At 39.3% G+C, this 21,172-nt stretch overlaps 1 protein-coding gene across 1 annotated transcript in view; it reads right to left on the bottom strand.

Moving 5' to 3' along the window:
- SYT10 (synaptotagmin 10) overlaps positions 1-20,708 on the bottom strand; it is a 32,017-nt gene extending 11,309 nt beyond the window's left edge. Inside the window, exons 1-3 of the mRNA XM_042890173.1 lie at positions 20,558-20,708; positions 8,458-8,815; positions 3,000-3,564 (exon numbers count right to left, since the gene is read on the bottom strand). Of these exons, the coding sequence (XP_042746107.1) occupies positions 3,000-3,564; positions 8,458-8,815; positions 20,558-20,708 (1,074 nt within the window). The remainder of the gene's footprint in view (positions 1-2,999; positions 3,565-8,457; positions 8,816-20,557) is intronic.
- Between the last annotated feature and the right edge of the window lie 464 nt (positions 20,709-21,172).

The raw sequence follows: 21,172 nt of genomic DNA, 5'->3' as shown, positions 1-21,172 counted from the left end.
CTGCACTTCATTAAGTCATTTCAAATAACTATTGTGAGAGGAAAAAAAAAAAAGGATTCAAATTGTGGTTTACCACATAGTCATTGGTTTTACGGCCAAAAGGATTCAATGCATCCACTCAGACTCACCTTCCCCAGGTTGTGTGTTTCCTCTACCAAATAAAAACTCCTTATAGATGTGCGAGCAAAGCCTCTAAAGATGTCTGCCTGACAGCCTTTACACAGTGGAGAATCTCCTGATCTGCTGCAGCAACTTCCTTCACAGTAAAATTTTGTAGTTCATTTCTCTGGTAATTCTGTCTAGTGGATCTTCAACTCCTAGACTGTGTCATAAAAATAAGCTTTTTCCAAGTAGACAATAAGAATGTTTTTAAGTTCATTATATCTTCTGAACAGAAAATCCTGGACTATGGAAGAGATGCAGAAGACAAAAAGCTGAAGAGAAGCCACTTCTGCTGTACTTTTTAAAGTTTTGGACCAATTTTTGATCCACCACTTCTACCATTTTCTACTACTTATCATTTAGCAAAAGTATGAGCAAACCACTGGTGCAGAAAGCATATCTGAACAGTAAATCTGCAAATTTCATACAACATACAACAAAACAGAGCAAAGGTGAGGAAGGAAAAAACATGAGGGAAATATATTTGTATGTGGGTGTCTTGATTCCTCCTTACAGTGAAAGTGCTTTCCTGTTGAGAACCCCAGTTTTCTTTTTTTCTTTTTCTTTTAAATTACAAGTTTTTTATGAAAATCAAAATATGCCTGTCTTGGATATAGTTATTTTTTACTTATTGCAAAACCATGCAGATCATGTTTTTCAAGGCTTGATCCAAGTTCCATTGACTCTGGCAAGTGTTAGTTGTTTAATAGCTAGTTAGTGACTCTGGGAAACTTTAGATCTGGTACGCAGTACTGTAAATCCCCACTGACTAGTATCTTACGTGCTGTTTCTTGCAGTGCAGGATTGGCTCCCTCATCTTACAGTTTCTGAAATGTCAGAATTAGCAACCTTTATTACTAATTGAATTTTAATCTACATGAAACAGCAGAAGTAAAACACAAGGCAGCACATTGCACATATAGTAACAGGACACCTTATAGGAGGGCTCCATTTTGACAGGATTAAAAAAAAACAAAAAACAAAAAACAAAAAACAATTACACCAGTTTATTACATAATTTGCTGAGAATTAGGTGAAGTGTGTGAAAGTGCGTACAGTCACTGAATGCTTGAAAATACTTTGTGTGCATGTGTTTACTGCTAATGATGTAGGGAAAATTTATGCACTTGGAATACTATAAGCTACAGTGGCAGAAAGGCTGAAATCCAAATGCTAGATGGTTTATCGTAAACTTCATACAGATTAAAATGGGCAGAACAAACTAAGCACTGCAACTGTGTGTACTAACTCTTAGAGAAGAAGAAACTTTGATTAGAATACAGTGCCAAGATTAGCAGACTTTTTCTTCCAGATGTATATTAGTCTCTCTATAGAATATCTCTCTCTCAACAGCACCATCTGCTATGCCATTTCAATCTGCCTAAAATGATGGGACAGTCCAGGGATTCTAAATTACTGAAATCTAATTGTAAGCTAAAGACACACTCGTCTGTTGCAAAAAAACAGTAAGCATATAAATTATTACTAAAGTATTAGAGATAATACCAACACTAGAAGAAATATATATGCATATAAGTATATATATATACAAATATAAAAATATTAGTACTATATTATCTCAAGGCCTTAAACACAGATTTAACTTAAAGATTGAGAACATCATCCTTAAGTTGAAATCTGAGTTTGATCAAACAAAGCATACAGAGATGTGTTTTTCTGGAGCTGTGCCAGAGACTGCTCACAGCAATTTGGAAAACCTCATAGTTGAAATAAATAATTGTTTTCCTGAATTCACTACTGAAAATTGTCCTCATTATGTTCTGCTGCCTGGTCTTCTCCTTCCTCAGGAAATATGTCGCTCATGCTCAAACTAGTGAGCAAATCCAAGTCCTTCTTGTCCTCTTAGTCATGCACACCTAGATTCCATCATCCAGCAGGTATGCACAGCATGAGAATGTTTGAGAGAAGAGATATGGGAAGTCTCTGGCTCTACTGAAGAAATGGTATGAAGATTCTGCCTCTGATGCAATGTCTAGCATTTCTTAAAAACCAGGATAACAGACTATTTTGGTTATCTCCACAGAGCAGTGGAGGGGGAAATTTCTATAAAAATAAGCATTTTAGTTGAAAATACCAACCAATTCATCAAAACAACCAAACCATCTAAAAACAGTGTTTTGCCGTTTCTTCTCAAATTCTAACCAGGGAAGATTTTTAAGTTGATGATCGTTAGGGACTGGTGAGTTTTCAGATGATAGTTTCTCACCAATTCTATGTGTGAATTGTGCGGGCCTTCTTCTCTTGCTTGTAACAATAAACAACAAATAATTTATATTTCCTAACTCTCCTTGCTTGTGTCTCTTGGGTTTTGCTAGTAACCAACAGCAACAGAGACACATCTACTGGGGGACTCTAAGCAAAGGGCAGCAAGCAAAGAATTTCAAGCATTTTTAGCCTCTCTTGTCTCATAAGTTTCACAAGTATTGAAAATCTGCTAAAAAGAGGAGAATGGGTTCTGTTTCTTAATAGATGATCACTTGGAAGGACAAGGTATTTTCCTATCAAAAAAATATTAATAGTTATTCTTGAACGGTGATTTTTTTGTGACATATTATTTAATTGATAAATCTAATTTACATTTGCACAGTGAGCTATAAGAATGCCGATATGTTCCCAGAAGATTATTTCAGTAATTAAATTTTATAGCTTCCTAAGCATCTTTTTCTCTATGCTTAAAGGGAAATATTGACAAGAGTTTAGTTATTCATATATTTATTTATTCCTTCTAGCATCTGCTGATAAGCAGGATGCTCTGCCATGAACTACAAAATGGAAATGAAAATATCACATTAATAGGTTTGGAACACATTACTTACAGTGGTTGCACAGTGGATGTCTTTCCATACATTGGCTTCCCTGGAGAGATCTGAGACTTCAAAAAGGTTATCAAGAATTACTTCCCCAATCATGTCATGTCTAGAAAATCTGTCAAAATCATAAACACTGAAATGCAATTTTCTGTTGCTGAGTTGATCATAGGCTACAGGAAACTGAAAGGTTTCATCAAAGACAGGATTTAATGTCTTTCTGTGAACTCGTGTCTGAAACTTCTTTTTCCTATCTGGAAGCAGATAAATCTTAACGTAGGGGTCAGATGTTCCTGTGAAGTCTTTAGCAGGCAGATCTAAGGCTTTGACAATTGTGACAGCCAAAAGTTCGTTCTCATAATCATACCGGAGAGTGAAATTAAGTTTTCCACATGTTTTCACATCTTCTTGTTGCCCATCGGAATCCACAGACTTCTGTTTGTAGAGTTCTGGTTTTATTCTCCCAATGCTGGTTGTTGTCTCTCCCCTTTGTAAAATTGGATCTGTCCCCATGTTAAAATCAACACTGGACACTTGCATCTGCCTTGGCAAGTGCCTCCTGAAAGAATTGTGCCTGCACACATACACACACAAAATGAGCCATGGTTATCTCCAGGAAAAGACCTGGCTATTACTAAGTAGAAAATACAAGAAGACAAAATTAGTAAGGCTTCCACTCTTTAAAGCAACCAAAAAACAAGCCTCAAATGCTTTATAAGTGCTAAAACAACTTTAAGAGGAAATGATTATTCAGAATGAACTTGGCCTGAGAAATGCTCAGTATCCTGGCATTATATATATTTCTTACCTTGTTTTCAAGCTATGCAGCTGAAAATGAGCTCAGGTTCTTTCATAGAATTCCAGCATTATTTGATCCTACTCTGCTAGGACATGAACAAAATATAGTCATGCAGAAAAAAGCATCACAGACAACAGACCTCCTGTTGTTTGAAGGCACTCCTTGTCTGCTTTCCAATTAAATGTTTACCATGCTTAACAGTGACCACTGTGAAAGCCTCAAGGAAGCCATGGAAAGGTATAGATGTTTTCAGCATAGTATTTACCAACCTGAAACACTTTATGTGTACCTATTGGGTATCTGGTACACTGAGGTACAGGTCATTTTATCCTGTAACATTGTTTTGGCTGCAACACATTTCATTTTCAGACAATATTTTACTGTGGCATATTTTTTTTCCTTCTGTTCTCACACTCCTCTGTGTAGTGTATTAGCAAACAGAATCTACTACAACCAAAAACTGTAAATCCTCACAAAAAATGTTTAAATCCTCGCAATTCTGAATACTATGTAGTATATCTGTACTTATTTATGAGATTATCTTGACGGATGAACATTAATGGAATTAATGGAAGAGTGAAATCAAATCTCTGGTATATCATACAGCTTTAAAATAGTATAAAAACATTGGTCAAAAAGCTTCATAGACATAATCATCAGCAGATGCCATTATGACTACATCGTTCAGTTTATTTTTTGGACATTTTCACTTTTCCTTGGTACTTCACTACCCTTACAATCTGCACTGGAAGAGCTCACTTCCTCCTCCTGTGAGCATACTCAGTTGCCATTAAAAAACAATTTAATTGTCAGAATTTCCTCTGCTTTTTGCAATCAATTGCTTATTAATGCCAAATGCAGCCTTGCCTTATTGCTTGGTTTCCCTGTGGTGTTGTGTTCTGAAAACAAGAGGTGTCACAGCTGTGTGTTTCTTTCTTTAAATCAGAAATGCAAATTGTCTATTTGGAGGCAACTAGGACTCATTTCATAGATATTATTTGTATTTTTGCTTAAGTGAAGTGGTTGCAGAAGGCACCCAGCACAAAACGACTGCAATTTAGCTGAGCAGAGATACAAGAGGGTAATCTGCAGCCATTAAATAATAGACAAGAATGTTTCCCATTTTGGTTGCTTCAGTACTGCTAGACGTAGTATGCAGCAAAATTGTGACAAAAGAATAGGGGAGGGAGAACTTTGTAGTTCAAGTTTGAAGTAACTCCAGAAAACACAGGTGTTTTGATTTCCAATTTAGATGAACAGTAATACACCTCTCATAATACATTGCAACTTTTCCATATACACACATTATTTATCTGTTACAAGCAGATAAGTTCAAAGACTTCCTCTTCTCTTAAAAGATTAAGCTCCTCAAATTCAAAGTATACGATATCCATGATGGAATGGGAAAGCTCTAACTAGTCGTAAAAGCCCAACTATGTTCTTCATGGGGTCCATAAACACCACTGAGCCTTCATCCACTGGGAATTCTGGTCTCATGGATATGCCAAACACAGGGAAGGAACACTCCATCCAAAACGTAGTGGCAGTAAATTTTTAGCATGCAGTTGGTTAGGAGAAATGAAAATTGCCTGCATGTCATTTCAAGTTTAAATTTGATATATGACAAACTCTCTTTTCCTGTAGTCTCTTGCATTTATGAAGACCTGAGTTAATCCTTGCAAAAGTAGCATGTAAAAACATGACTATGATTTCTAAGGTACCAACCTCCTTTCAAACTGTCAAACACTATATACGTAAGATCCTCTGGTGAAGACAGTCATTGCTGCATGGCGTCACTAAGTAGAACAGTGCAGCTGTATGGCTGTGCCTCATGGGAACCAACAGAACTTTTGCTCCAGTAAGCCAATGCCCTAATTACATAGCGCCTTGTATCTGCTCTGAGTCACAGCATTTCACCAAGACAGCTAATTGGTCTGTTAATTATTAAGATGCTTCATTGTTGTCATGGCAACATATTTATCATCCTTTGTTCTGCAATAACAAAGGAATTAATGACTGTTAAAATGAAGTACAAGGATGTCAAGCAACCAGGATAAAAAGGTGTAGGGAAGCTACTGACGTGTAAATCCAGGTACATCCACTATTACTGGCTTTCACTTAGCAATCCTACAGACACACTTTCCGTAACTTCGAACAAATACATTTTGAGTGACAAAGCCTGGACAAAAATCTATAGTATAAAACAAGTTTGCATTGGAATAATGATAGTATGAAGCTGAGTTCTAAACAGCAAGAGTAGCATATGTAAGACAAATGAGAAGGATAGGATGGTGATTTACAATATGACTTGAGATTTACAACATGTGGCTCTGATCTATCTTCAAGAGATGATATTCAGGTGATGTTTTAGACCATATCCAGGAATGGACACCAGCATTTGAATCACATTTTGCCAGGACTGAGGTTACTATTTCCATCACCAAATTCAATTGACCTGTTTGCTTTTCTTTAATCTTAACATTCCCACACACCTCACTTTTGCCTTTGTGCCTCATGGGAGCTGACTTACTCTTCTAGAGCTGAATGACAAGCTCCTCTCCTACTTAATGCTAAAGAGCTCAAAGCTCTTTGAAAATACAAGTGAACATTTGAAGGAAGAAATATTAGTGAATCTATAAACTACACTGCAGCATACCTTTACAAAGTACAGGGAAAAATGGCCCTCTCTAACACTGAGCAAAAATGCATTTAAATGAACACCACTGCAGGAATTCTACTGCAGTTTACTGCACCTACTATTAGTTACTTACACCTACTATTAGTTACTTAAGGTGAGACAAGCAGGGCTACTCAGGGGAAATGAACTGTCCCTCTAGGAAAGATTTAAAACTTGTAATTTAGACAAGATAGAAAGAAAAAGCTTCCCTATAGTAGATACTGAAAGAGCAGGACAGATGACAGACTTTAATTTTGTAAAACTGTGCTGGATTTCACTTTTATTTTATGTATTCATATCCCAGTCCAAATCACTCTGGAGATCTGTGGAAATATTTTGACAGCTCGAAGTAGCTCTGGATTACTCCTTGGAACTTCTTTCTTCCCCTGTGTTGCCATAGAGAGTTTTCAAGCCTATCTGCCAGCTAGTTATTTCTTCTGTCTGTTTAGGAAGTCAGACAGTCTGATCACCTACAGATTTACCTGTTGGCACATGATGCATAAAACCGTTCCAATTAATATCCAATTAGATAGATAGCAGCATAGCAGTTGCAGATAGCAGTTGCATGAGATCCTTGTCATGCGACAGAGTATCATTTTTTGTCCCTCTGCCTGTCCCTCTTATAGCAGCTACAATGTCAAAGCCGCCTTCCCAGTATTCTGGAAAAGTTCCTCAGAGCAGTTTGGACACCATGCTTCCTATCTCTGTAGGTGGATATAGTAGCTGCAATCAGGCACATGCAGGGCAACATGGCTTAAATGCAGCTATACAGTCTTACCATTCAGGACATGGTTCAGCTGCTGTAGTCAGCTAGACCTTGGCTGGAGTGCTCTACTTTTTGGTTGCCCGTTGTCTGTTCCTTGTTTTTGCAAAAGTGGGAAAAAAATCACTTCTACACTCACCAGTTCTAAGAATGCACTGAGCTGGCAGAGTACTGGTCTTAGGGACTCTCAGAAAGCCAGCAAAAAATGTGTCCACTAAATGTAAAACACGTCTCCTACAATCTTGTGTGTCAATGAAAATGGAGTGGATGTTTTTTTATTATTATTGTTTGGCTTTTCCTTGTTGATTTGTTTCACTCGGTAGCATGCATCCATTTAGCAAAAGGTCCACTGAGTTAAAGCCACTTCCTATACAGGATTTCTACTCTTACAGTGTTACACAGTACTTCAAATGCCTCTTTTAACCTCCTATTTTGTGTTAAGAAAACATTCATTTAAAAAAAAATTATTATTATTTATTTTTATATAGGAAGTGTTCTTTTTAACTTGCTGCCTGCTTCCCATGCATTAAATTTGCTGACAGTATTTGAAGAAAATCACGTTAGGTACTACAGATCACTGCACATCTTTTCTTCAGAACTTTTCAAAATAACTCAGTATCAGCAACAAAATCAAAGTTTCTGTCCTTCAGTTTAATACAAAAGAAATCATTGCTGCAATAGTACATGCTTGACATATATTCCAAAATACAGAATCTGTATTGCTTTGAAATCAATCTGTAAGGACTACATTCTTAGACTGGGATTTTAATTCCTTTATAAGAGGCATACATGTCATGAATAAATGCCATCAACAATAAATCTTTAATCTTTTTCTTTAATGAAGAGGAAAACTTTCATCTGTAAAAGCAACTGCTAGGACTATAAAAATACATCTGTGAAAAGACAGACTTGCAGTACTTTGAAAAATCACTCGAGGATGGATTTTCCTATACACACACAAAAAAAGGAAATGTTGTAAATACGTATATGTAAATACATATGTATTTACAAAGTAGTAGAAGATAGATTTAATCTTCATAAAACAGTGAGGTAGCTGAAGATCTGCCATCTTATTTGGGATATTCAGTTAATGATACAGATGCTTTACCTTCACACGGCTGCTGTTTTGCCCATAACTGCTAAGAACTCACAAGTACCCTACGATCTTGGAAATTTTACGGCTGTACCTTTTCCCAGGAAACATGCCACAGATGCAAGTATCCCTTACCTTGATGATGACGTGGGCTCTGTGATCTGTCTCTGCATGCGTGCATGTCTGATCAGATGTTCTTTCAGTGCGTTCTGGACCTCTGCTGGTATATCGGGTGAAGTGTGGCTAATTTTCAATGCAGCTTCAAGTACCTTTGTTGTAGGTTTCCCATTTTCTTTAACTTCCTTTTTCTCACTGGTCTCCAAAACCTCTGTAGGAGCACTGGAAGTGCTCTGCGGGACATTATTGGCATTGGAAGTGAGAGGTTTGCTTCTCCAGCAGGGCCAGCACAATTTCCAAAAGACAAAAAGTGAGACTACCAGCAAGGCGAGCCCACAGAAGCTGACGACTACTGCTAACAAACTGACTGAGATGTCTGCAAGGAATTAGAAACAGAGATCATAATGACAGACAAACATGAAGAGAAAAGAATATGAAAAAAGTGAGAAGATAGAAGCATTGCAATCATTGTCCCATGATGAGTTTTGAAGCCTCATTCAAAGCTATTTTTCTTTTTGATATCTAAGCCTATGCCTTTAAAATGCTACCATTCTCCACTACCTCTTTTCCAAATTCCCCGTTCATTGTTGCAAAGGCTCAGGGCCAGTACTGAAACCACCGGCAACACACAGGCAGTCAAACTTCTTAGGAAGTAAGGGACTACCCAAACAGTCCCAAATCCACCTATCTATAGTGATCAAATGGTGTTTGCTTGGGAATACATCTTGCGGAAAAAAATTAAACAGCAATCAACATTTTCTGTAAGATGAAGATAGGTCAGTTACAAACACCCAGGCTGATAGAGAAATTCCTTAGGACTTGTCAAACTTTTGACTTTGTGTGCTAACTGGTTCATAAGCATGTTAAAACAGGATAAATAGGAACAAGTTACAGTCTGCCATGAACAATAAGTTGTAATGGTTAAATCTCAAACACTGTTGATCATGACATGAAGTTGCCTTCATACTACACTATTCAATGCCCTTGGTTGTACGAAGACCATACCATACACTTAGCTACCCCTGCTGCCCTGCATTTGACTTTCTCTGCCATGGTGCATTAACATATCCAATAACACTGCCGAAGTAAAAAGAACAGATTTCGTACTGACTAAATTCTGCAAACAGACTTGTATTTTAGGAGATGGTGGATCACCAGAAATGCCGATTGGAGCTTAATTAAGACTTTTATTCTGTGTGACACATTTCAGTTTGATTTTTCCAGAATCATGTAATCTTCTAAAATATAACTAAAATAACCCTTTCCTTTTGAAAAGAGGCTTCTGTATGCTTTTTAAAAAAATCAATGAGCCCTACTTAAATGCCCCTCAAGCAAAGGCTGCTGCTTCTTGTTACAACAAGGTTTGACAGTTTAACAGCTAATATTTTGTATCCATAGCTGGAGGCTACAGGCTACTAAACTGAACCAGTGGAAAAGTGCAACCAGGGTATGAGCATACTTTTTTCTAAAAGATCACAGGATTAAAAAAAAAAGTCCTCTAGATGTGTGTTGGCTCCACAAAACAGTTTGCAGATCATGAGTCCTCCTGGGAGATTAAGTTTCCGGAAGATAATTTCAGAAGGTTTTCTTTATTAATATTTAATCTCCAAATACAACTTTCAGTAAGAAATAATGAGCTTAAGGCCCATTCAACATGAAAATGGATGAGCATAGTCAATGTAAATAGGTGTTTATAGTCTGAAGACACACTTCAGCTCAACCCTACTTCATGTATGTCCTGGCCAGCTTCATGGAAGAATTGGCAGTAGATGTGCTTTTGCATTTGAAGAGTTTAGCACTAACTGCTTCCCTGCCTTGAACAGAAGTATGCCTCCATAAACACTTTTGACAGGCCTGGGCATCTTTTTCTGCCTGCAGTTAAATGTCAAAATATAGCCCTTGGAATATTCACGTCAGCTTAATGAGAAATTCATACAGCAAATTTCGATTTAAGATGCGCCCATAAAATGAATGGATGCATAATTATACCTACTAGCAATGTAACACAAGAAGCAAGCAATACTTTTGCATACAGTTTTTCTAGAGAATGAATCCTCAGTAGGGGTTATTAGGCTATTTGGTTTGATCTACTATTTACCATGCTATGTTTTCTGAGTCTCATAATTTCTAATGGGCTTGTCCATGTTTTGCAGCAGTGTCTAATCTTGACGGCAAGAGAAGACATTAAGGGATGCTGATGGAGTTTACAGCTTGGTTCACTGATCAATCACTTTGTTGCAAATTTGTATTTCTGATTTGTATTTTTGTAGTACTAATTTACAGCCATTGATTCTTTCACACCTTTGTATGAGAGACTGAAAGATATAATATGCCTCATAAAACGTGTCTATGCAAAACACAAGCTAAAAGTGCTAGAAACAAACCAGAGCTTGAAACTCAGTTACCATTGCCAGTATCTGGAATGTTTTTAATCATTTAATGTCTCCCAGCCAATTCCTGGGCCTGGGTCATTAGGGAAGGCTAACAATCATTCATCATAGGCACTTGGATGTCCTTCTATTTCAGTAGATGATGGACAGAGACTGTGACATGTCAGTTGGCCTCAGTGCCAGAGAATGGTCACACGTTAATTCTATACATGAATACAGAGGTATGCCCCCACTGAAAGAACTTTTTTGATAAACTAAGCCAGCTGAATTTTCGATCAAGCTAGACAGAATATTTTCCGATTCTCAAAGTCCGACAAAATGTAGAACTCTTGCAAAAGGTTGATGGTATCTCAGAAAACAACAAAAAAGAAAGCCAAAAAGAAATTCAATTTGGGGTCATTTGCAAGATTTCCAGCTCAGTGTAGGTGTTATTAGCATAATTAGCTTATATTTTGAGTTGAAGGCTGCTAGAACTGGAAAGTTACAATTACTCATTTAGAAAATGGTGAAACATGAAATTATTTCAAAACCAGATATATAAATATCCAACAGAGCTTCAATTTAATGAAGGCACTATCAGTTGATTCTATCAAAGCTTTTCTAGTCAGTCTTATTTTAAGTTTTTCACTGCAAGACATTTTTCAAGTCTTCTAATAACTTGGTGTCTCTTTTCGATATCCACTTCAGTTCTTCAACTTCCTCTAAATTTTCTTTCTTTATTTCCATTAAACTATTTCAAATGGTCTCTAATCCAGTCTCAAAATCTTTACAGAAAAACTAAGTTCTGCAGCCCTAAAACATAGCATGAAACTAATTAAGTTTTATAAGTAATGAAAATATTTGAGAGCTAATTCTGGAAAGAATCATACAGATTACAGTCTTCACGTCTGTTATTTTAGTAGTTTGCTCAACAGCCTCACATATTGTACTTGATAGTGCAACAAATATTTAAAATAATGAAATACAGTAATTGCTAAGGAATTGAACAACAACAAAAAAATAGTTCATTTCAATAAAAATTGTATTTATTTCATTACATTTACTTCCATAATTGCTAGAAAGCAATCACTATTCCATATCAATTAATGCAAAAATCATATTGTTTGATTTTCTCACTTTTGAAAGTCACTCTATTCAACAATTGTTATGCAAGATTTGCTGTTATGAGAAGATTAGAATCATTTGTAGAACAGCAGACAAATGAAGCTTCCTCGACACTTTACATATTGCACTAGATATGTTTAATATATTAGCCTTTCATAGCAATTTAAGAATAAAAAACACTAGGAGATGGTTCAGCAGAAGGAGTTTCTTCACATCGAGGAAATCTGGATAGAGAGGAAAATGGTTACCAAAAGAAGGATGTGTCTTTAGGCTGGGATTACATTTCAGTTATGTAAGTATTCTTCAGATGGTGACAAGTTCAAAGACTGCCTTAAGTTTTTAGAGTCAGAAGGGGATACACTCACTGGTCTGGGACAATGTTAACTGTCAACATTGTAAACAATATTCTCACCCTTCTCTGCTGTGAAGGAACAAAAAAATCATTTTCAGCCTCAGGCAAGCTTTTGACAACTCTTTTTCCAAACTGATAATTGCAACTTGTCTCCAATGCTATACATTTGCACAGAATAGATATATTTTTGAATACCTGTCTGGGCACGCTGCACAATGGTTTTGCCATTCCTGTTCACATGATGACTAATCTTAAGAACACGAAGAAAAACCCTTTCTCACAGTGCCCCTCCTGAAAAAGTGGGAAATCTTCCACTCATTTCACTGAAATTAACATTTCACTCCTGGTGATATTTCTTTACTGACTTCTCCTTAATGCCATCTTCATAGTTTTGATAGAATTTCATGACTGAAAGAAAGTGGCCTGTTTCTTCATGTTTTCCTATTTAAAATAGCTCAATGAAGATGTCCACTGTTGGTCAGTTTAATACTTCTCATTTCAGAAAGGCATATCTACTTGGGAAATCTTGAGCTATATTTACTTCAACATCTTTCTGCACTTTTTATAAACATTTTTGGAGAGACATCCAGCCATCCAGCACAAGAGGCTTCTTGACGGCTGGTATTTCATATTAGGCAAGTCTGTAGAAACATCCCCACCTTTTTTCTGGATGCTAGGCAACATTTTGAACCATAGTTTCTGTACCGTGGTTTCCAACAATTTGTTGCTTTTAACTTGCCTCAGAAAAGTTTTGCACATGAACCTATTCTCAAATATGCATGCTGGCAGATGTCCATGTCCAAAGCAAATTAAATTCATTTCCATTACAGTTAGTTCTCTGAAAGCATGCGGCCCTTGAGGCTTAGCTTGGGAAAAAAGGTACTCCTCAGCCCTTATTGAATTTATATTGAGGAGATCACTCAGTGTGTTAATGTAGCTGCCCATTTGTGTAAGCAGCAGGCAGGGCAAGGAGGGACCAGTCAGCTACAATTGTGTGAAATTGTATTATGTGGTCTCTCTTGTGCCTCACACCACATGACAGCAGGTATACAGAGGTATGTACTGACACATTGCTCCTGTTGGGGCTAGAGGATAGAGACAAGCCTGCAGTACAAAGTTCTACCACAGACTCCTACTTCAGGAATGTTACAGAGCCCAGCAGCTCTTTTCAGCCATTAGAAGAGTGCTGTGAGTGTCCCTGGCAGGCAGGAGTTGAGCTATGTACATGCAGTAGGCTGAAGAGAACCTACTTTTGCCAGCAAAGCAACAGAAGGAAAGGAACTTATGTAAAAAAAGGAGTAGAGTTCTCTTTTGACCCCTTTCTTGGTATGCAGCTGATACTGAATCTCTTAAATATTTAAACTTCAACATCCAATAACTTTTTTCATAACTATTTTTCTTTAACCGTTTTTTTTTTTTCTTTTTCTTTTTTTCTACTGTTAATCGTCCATAAGCAACTCTACTATTTCCATAGGAACCACTCTGAAGGGAGCTCTGGAATATCAGCAGTCAGCTCTTACAGATTAATTAATACATCTCTGATTTTCTAGAATTTGAAGGATGCAGGAGCTTTATCAATTATAAAACATGTAGGTCCAACAGATCTCCTTTATCCCCATGCATAGGAAGTTGCTGGCCCAACCGAACACTCCTGCTGTTCTGTTTTTTGGGGGGGAATTCGAAGAATCAAAAGTTGCTGGTGTTCATTTCTACTTGGCATCAGCAGATCTTCCACAAATCCCTCTCTGTCAGGTAAATCCCCAAGGATGAGGATATAATGCTGTGGCATGCCTCAGACAGCAGCAGGTGTAGTCTCTTGTATTTTCTCTCTTAAACTCACTTGGTCACAGCACCTGACTTACCTTTCAAACTACAAAAATAACCTTCACCTTGGAAGTCTGCATATGGTCTCTTCTGCTCTTCCCATAGCGAAACATACTTTGAAGATCTTCCTCAAATCTTTTGACTCCAGCCCTATTGTGAATGTGTTCTCTCCTACGTTGTTAATTCAGTCTGATGTCTGAAATTGTACAAAATAGCCATCAGCCATCACCATCTCCTGCTGGTATATTGCTTCTTAGTGCTAACAGAACTCAAGGGTAGCATTTTTCTTGCTGGTAAGGGAATCCAGTGAAGTCAGGTATCACTGTGATTTGTTACATCTTTACTGCACATAAAATTAGTAATCTCTTGTCAAAATCATTTTATCTAAATTACATCAATTATCAATGTATCTGATAACTTCTATCTGTCCAGCCACTAATGGAACATCTTCTTTCACCATTTCAGATCCCATGTATGAGTCTTTCTATTATGTCACGTATATTAGACATAGGGTATTTGCCAGAAGCTTGTTAACCTTTACCTAGTCCACATCATCTTTGGTTTTACAGAAATCTGAAGGAATTTGTCAAAGTAGTTGAGTATAAATAAATTTTGGTACATGTTGTATGTAATGAGAAAAGATGGCTCTCACTTTGCCTGTCTGGGTCATTGTGTTTTGCCTACACTGCAGGAAGCAAAAGATGCTGGATTGAACACTGGCTTTTCCATTCTAGTTTACTCTAGCAAATGCAAACTGTTTTCCTGCATTTCCAAACTCCTGCCTACCTAGTTTCTTACCTCTTAGGTCTCCCTTAGTTTCAGAAAGAGGTAAACTCCCATTTCTGCATAGCCCACACTTCCCATTCACCTTCCATTAAACAAAAACACAGCTTTGGGTTTTGTCCCATGCTACTCTGACATTTGCAAGTATGTCTCTAAACATAGAAACACGGGTTAAAAAACATCTGCAAGAATATATCGCTGTCTTCTTTGAGACAAGAAAAAACTGCAAATACGGCACAGGCCCTTTGGACAGCCAGCAATCATGAGCATGCCTCACCTACAACCAAGTTCATGCAGCTCAAGTACCATTCTTGAATTGTCATGGTTATATTTACTCATACTCAGCAGTATATAACAAACATGTCACACACAGGATAAGACCCAGCTAAACACTTGTCTCTTTATGATCATTATAACTGATTTGTCCCCGAGCTGCTCTAAACATTCTTGTATTTTTCATTTCTCTGCAAAACATGTGAGGGAGGAAGATTCTTTTATAAAGTGCTTTTACAGTACATCACTGCTGCCTGCATGTTGAAGACTTCTGCACTGTTATGATTGCCTTCACATTTACTGTAAAGAAATCTGGTTTCTGTGGCATGTTTATCTGTCTGTTATACCTTTATATTGCTGAATTACCTGCTTTTCTGTTTGTTCTTTTTTCTTCACAGCTTGCTAATAAACATTCCAGAAAATACAGTTTTCATAACCCTGCACTTTTTTTTTTTTTCCCCCAAATCTTATTTTTCTCTGATAATAGTTTTGCTCTGATCAGGTGACAAGTAACATCACAAATAATTTGGTCTGTCTTTTAAGTTTATTATTTAATTTTATCACTTTTCTCTGCAATAAAATGCTCAATTGTTTCAAATAACTGTTACTTCCTAATGAAGAAATATTTTCCTTTCATGTATACTTGCAGCCTATGTTGTGTTTTGTGCAGTGTTTTCTTACTCCTATACTTTTGTAGCAAATTTTCAGGGATTTTCAGGGATAGGGTTAGAAGCTTGTTAGGTTAAACTAAATAATAATAATAATAGTAAAAATAAAATAATTGTGATTAGAATATTTAGGTGAATAATAAACAGACCTGTACAAGCTGATGCTCTTTGCATGGTCAGCTTAAAACAAATTCACTGCAAGAGCAAACAACACCCCCTAGAGCTCTCCAACCATCTTCTAGCTGGCTAAAATATGACCTCCTGGCAGGGAAATGACTGACTTCCCAGCTCTGTTAAAAACACTGTTTTCCCATGAGAACTGATAATGAGATTCTTGAGTTTGCAGGCCTACCAGGCCTAGAAAAGCAAAGACAGCAGTAAGTGGCCAGCATCTGCAGAGGATGTGGGATGGCAGTGAGTTTTAAACATGTCCCCAGAGCAGGATGCCTATCTTCCTCTTAGTACAGTTCTTGTAACTGCCTTAAGCTTCAGAAATGCTCCCAACTGGGATTTTGAAGTGCTTGGCTCCTTAAAATGAGGAGATGCTTAACTGGCAAGAAAATGAACTAGAGTTCCTTATTGCTCAGACAACCTGAGTATAAATACAGGTAAAACCAAGCTGCACATATGAATTTTGGACATTTCTAGAAAATAATTTGCATTAAATTTTGTTGGGTGCAATCCTGCACATTTAGTTCCCACGTGTTTAGTTCCCAAACTCTTCCCATTATCTGAAAAATACTTTTGCCCAAAGCTGTTAGATGTAAAGGTGTAAAAATAAATCAGTTGCACCTCTAATTCAGCATTTTGCAAAAAACATTATACTCTTCTGAAGAACGCTCACACAGTCATCTAACTATATAAAGGCACCATAAATGTAAATAGCTTCCTAATCTTTTTTTCTTGAGTACACCCCTTGGGACAAGATAATTAATAGTCCTTGTAATTACCAGGGTAGAAAATATAACGGCAGATGTTGTATCTTCACTAATTGTCCAAAGCTCTGGGAAATTTACGAAATGATTTCTCTCCATAAGATTCGTTACTACGAGTTCCATAGATTAATTATCCATTACATGAAATATGATTACCCTTCTTGACCCAAGTGGTGAGCAGTAACTGAGGGTCCTAATGTTTTGTTGTTGCCACTAAGAGGAAAAGACACTGAAGAATCAGCTTTTTCTTTGATGTAGTCCTGTTTGTCTGCAAAGAATGTTCAAATCTTTATTTCTTTGAGAACACAGGGAGTCAAATGCCTGGAGGTTATCATTATTATTGTCATTATTATTATTATTGTTGTTGCTGTTGTTGTTAGCATTAAACCAGAGCGGCTCTCCTTCCTGCTTTGTTGTTTCTTTTTGTATCCTGTCTTTCAAAGCAATACTCTCCTTTATTTTCTTTGGTCTGACCGTGTCTCTGGTTTCCTCTTCTTTGTTCATGTTTGATTCTGTTACCCATGCTGTGCTTCTAGACATCTACACTGTCAAAACAATAACAACAATAAAGCAGATCCCAAGTTCTCCACTTGCCAGCGAAACTTGTTGGGTCACAAAGTCAATGTTGTCTCATATTTTTGTTTGAGTCTGGGTTGTGGTTGTGATTCCTCTGAGGTCAAATGCTTTATTCAGCTGAACAGACAGCAGTGATCACACCCTCCAACACAGCCAGATCACAGCAGCTCTAGTCACCAATTTTAATGTTCTAAGTTCCAGAACATCACTGCATCTTTGTATTAAATAGAAAAGGTTTGCTTTCCTTTTTACCATCCACTCTTTTGCCTTCTGAAATGTTTCTGTACTATTCTATTCTTTCCTTTCCAAATATAGGTCTCCTCATCTTTTAGCCTTCTTTTCTGTGCTGAAATCTCATCAGTGATTTTCATATATACTACATTTATGACACTTTCAGGTAACTCGATTTTTAAGTGAAGAAAACTGAATGATCACAGAGGGAAAATAGGCTGTTCCTATATAGGTAACTATTATATTTTCTTTTTGCATTTCTTTTTACGCTGCCTTCCACACTATTTGCTTTTCGAATTTTCAATGAATTTTTAGTTGTGATTATATAATAACATAGTATAATAAACCATTATTCTGTAGTCACACTCTCACAGCCTCCAGAACTCCTTCTAACAGCTCAACTATCTTCTTATTCTGACTACAGTAGTTTCTTCACTGCACGCCTCAGTGCTTGCTACAGGGGCTAATGTCCAGTGTGCTGTACAGAGCTCCAAACCACAAATAACTGTGAAAGAGCTTTCCACATTAGGTTGCTGGAGAAGCTAATGCAAAATAGGGCTAAATTAGCCCATGCTCCTCTTTACCACACAAGTAGTGTTGCATGACACCAGACCTGTGCAGAATTTACTAAGCTACAGGAGGATATGTCTACTGGATATAGGCTCACAACAACTGCTACCATTCCAGACACCAGTGTTTCAATACTACACATTTATGACTTCAGTCTCAGAACAGAGAACACTTTAGGTTTCCATCTTTAACTAACTGCAGATGGGGATGTTGAGCACTGTGGACAGCACTTACTTCAATCACAGTGTTGGAAAGATACTCTATGTGCGTTTGAAGAGCAGAAGATAAACCTTTCTGTGACATGACTGGCCTTTCCATAACCAGATTTCTCTTAACCTAAACACTGCATTGACAACCTTTCACTTTCAGAAAACTCGAGTGAGTAATATTTACATCTTGTCTACTCAAGTGTTTACATACAAAAATACTGTCAGTTATCAACAACTGTGTGCCTGCTCTTCCTCTGGAGTCATAAAGTATTAAAATGTGATTGCTAGCGTTCTTTTTAATTAATGAGATGATGTTTACTTTAACACATATGCTAGTAAAGTTGATACCTTTACTATTTTCCTTTTAAGGAGGAAAAAGTGAGATTTAGGAATTCAGTTGAGATGTGGCACCCAGTGGTTCAAGTCCAGTATCTGTTAGTCATCATTTAGTTTCCAATCTAACAATTCTGTTACTTAGAATTTTCAAATGTAAAACATTAAGTAGATTGCTGACTTTGAAGAAACACAGACAATTGTACAAAAATGTAGACAACTCTTCAAAAGCACTGTATACAGTCCAATATGAGAGCACTTCATATTGGAGATTTAAATTTTCTAAACAGCAAGTCTTGGTCTACACTGCAGGACATTTTTGTATCCTACCTATGTATGTAAATATACACTTTCCTACTACATGACATATAATAGTGACTCCCTGTGCAGTATTCTCTACAAATCAGAAAAAGAAGCTAATCTTTTAATAGCCCAATTTTCAAAGACTCATCATGCTGTTTCAGGCAACATTCTATGATTCGCACCAAGACAACTCACAGAGTGTATGGCAGGACTGTACACTGTAGTTTGTATTTCCAAAGCACAGCAAACCCACGATCTGGAAGCACGCTACCCCCCACACTCTACTGCCCTGATGGGTTGGCCCCAGAGCCCTGCAACCCTCACCAGCTGCAAACACAAGCACAAAATCCTGGAAGGAACACACAGGTACTGGAGTCTGAAAGAAGAACTGCTCCTCTGTAAGGAAGGCTGCAGCAACAGGTTTTTTTATTATTTTTTGGGGGGAAGGGAGGAGAGGAGTTTGCAGAACAAATCTGTGGGCACTAGAAGAAAAAAAATACAATATCAACAGCTGCTGTGGTAGCAACAGCACGGCTAGGGCACATGCTCAGTACCTGCTGCCTTTCACGACTTGGTGTTCAATTTATTCAATTTGCACTGTACACTTGGTATTTGTTGGCTACAATACAAGCTGTCCTGCTCCATTTGTGCACTGATGGAACAGATTATGATCACTTCTGACAGAAATAAAGAACTTGGTCTTATTTCCAAGCCCTCACCACAAAATACACATGATGGCCAACAACGGGTCTGGAGTGTACTGTGTGGAGAAAAAGAGCGGAGCTGCTTTCAGAAGACCCAGACAGTGGCCAAATCAATGACCAAACAACGCTAGGAGTTGAAGTCGTGCCCGGTTTCAACCTCGACATTTTTGTTCTGGTTTCGGAACATTTCAATTAACCCGAACTCCCTCCTCTCTCCCCCCACATTTCCCAGACGAGTCCTGGACCGGCGCTCTGCCCCGACCTTATGGCACCCTGCCGGCAGGCAGAGCTCTCGCTCAGCCCTAAGCCCTTACCGGGTGGATACGGCCGTCCCGCACCGCGCTCTCCCGGCTCTCTGCGCACGGGGCGCGGAGCTCGGCGGCTACCCCACGCGTGCCGCGTCCCACCCGTGATAGCAGTGGCGAGCACAGCCCCTGCCCCACCGCCGTCCCCGCCGCACGGAAAACCTGGGGCTGGTAACGGAGCCGCCAGGGGCAGCGAGTGAGTGGCTGCGGTGTGGCTCCAGCTCATCGCGGTGCTCGCACGTCGGAGAGGATCTCACCCTCTTCGATTCCTCTCTGTGCTCCCCACTCCCGCACCCGTCCCCGTCCCTGCGGCGGTGAGCCCACCCTAGGTGCGAGGTGCCCGGCGGCTCTTTCCTCGCTGCGCTCCGGACGCGAAGCCTCCAGGTCGAGAGGATTTTAAAGCAGGCTGCGTGCCTGCAACCTCCGCCCCCCCACCCCCCCTCCATCGCCGTCCGCCCCCTCGACACGCAGGGAAGGCAAAGCAAAAAGTTGCGCTCTCCGGCCGCCCACGCGGCGGCTGCAGGACGGGAGCGGCGGGGCCGGGGCCAGTAGCGGTACCTGTGCCGCCGATGCCCTGTCGGGCGGTCTCCAGTGGGAAGATGCCGGCGCACTTCTCCCGCTCCACCTGCCCGCCCAGGCACAGCTCGGAGATTATTTGAAGCGCTTTGTGGCAGAGGCTGCCCACGCTGTCCTCCGCGGAGAAACTCATTTTCGGGCCGGCCGGTCGCTAAGTCATGGCTGGAGAGGGGCGGCTCCGCGCCGGACCCGAACAGTCTCCCGCGGGGAGCGGTGCGGAACGGACGGGAGCGGAGCGGCGGGCGGGCGCGGCGCGAGTGAAACCGCGCTCACATCCGAAGAAGTAGTGAAGGTTGAGGGGGGGAGGAAGGGGGGAGGGAGAGGGGAAAAAAAAGGGGGGGGAGGGGGGGGAATAAAAAGGGGGGGAAAAAAAAAAAGCATCCACTTAGCAACGCCTTTTGTGCCTAGCGGGCTTCGGTAGGCGGCTCGGCCAATGGCAGCAGGGCGAGGGGGGGAGCAGGTGGCGGGGGGTCTCCGCGCATCCCTCGGGGAAAGTTTTCCGTCCCCGCCCCGCAGTCCCGAGAGCGGCGGAGCGGCGCTGTTTCGCGCGGCGCGGTGCAGTGCGATGCGGAGGCACTGCTGGTTGAGGCGGATGGA

The sequence above is a fragment of the Lagopus leucura genome, unplaced genomic scaffold, assembly GCF_019238085.1.
Source record: "Lagopus leucura isolate 7727_CA_CO unplaced genomic scaffold, USGS_WTPT01 Super-Scaffold_100159, whole genome shotgun sequence".
NCBI classification, from domain to species: domain Eukaryota; kingdom Metazoa; phylum Chordata; class Aves; order Galliformes; family Phasianidae; genus Lagopus; species Lagopus leucura.
The sequence above is the reverse complement of the archived record's forward strand: the minus strand, read 5'-3'. Positions and strand labels throughout refer to the sequence as shown.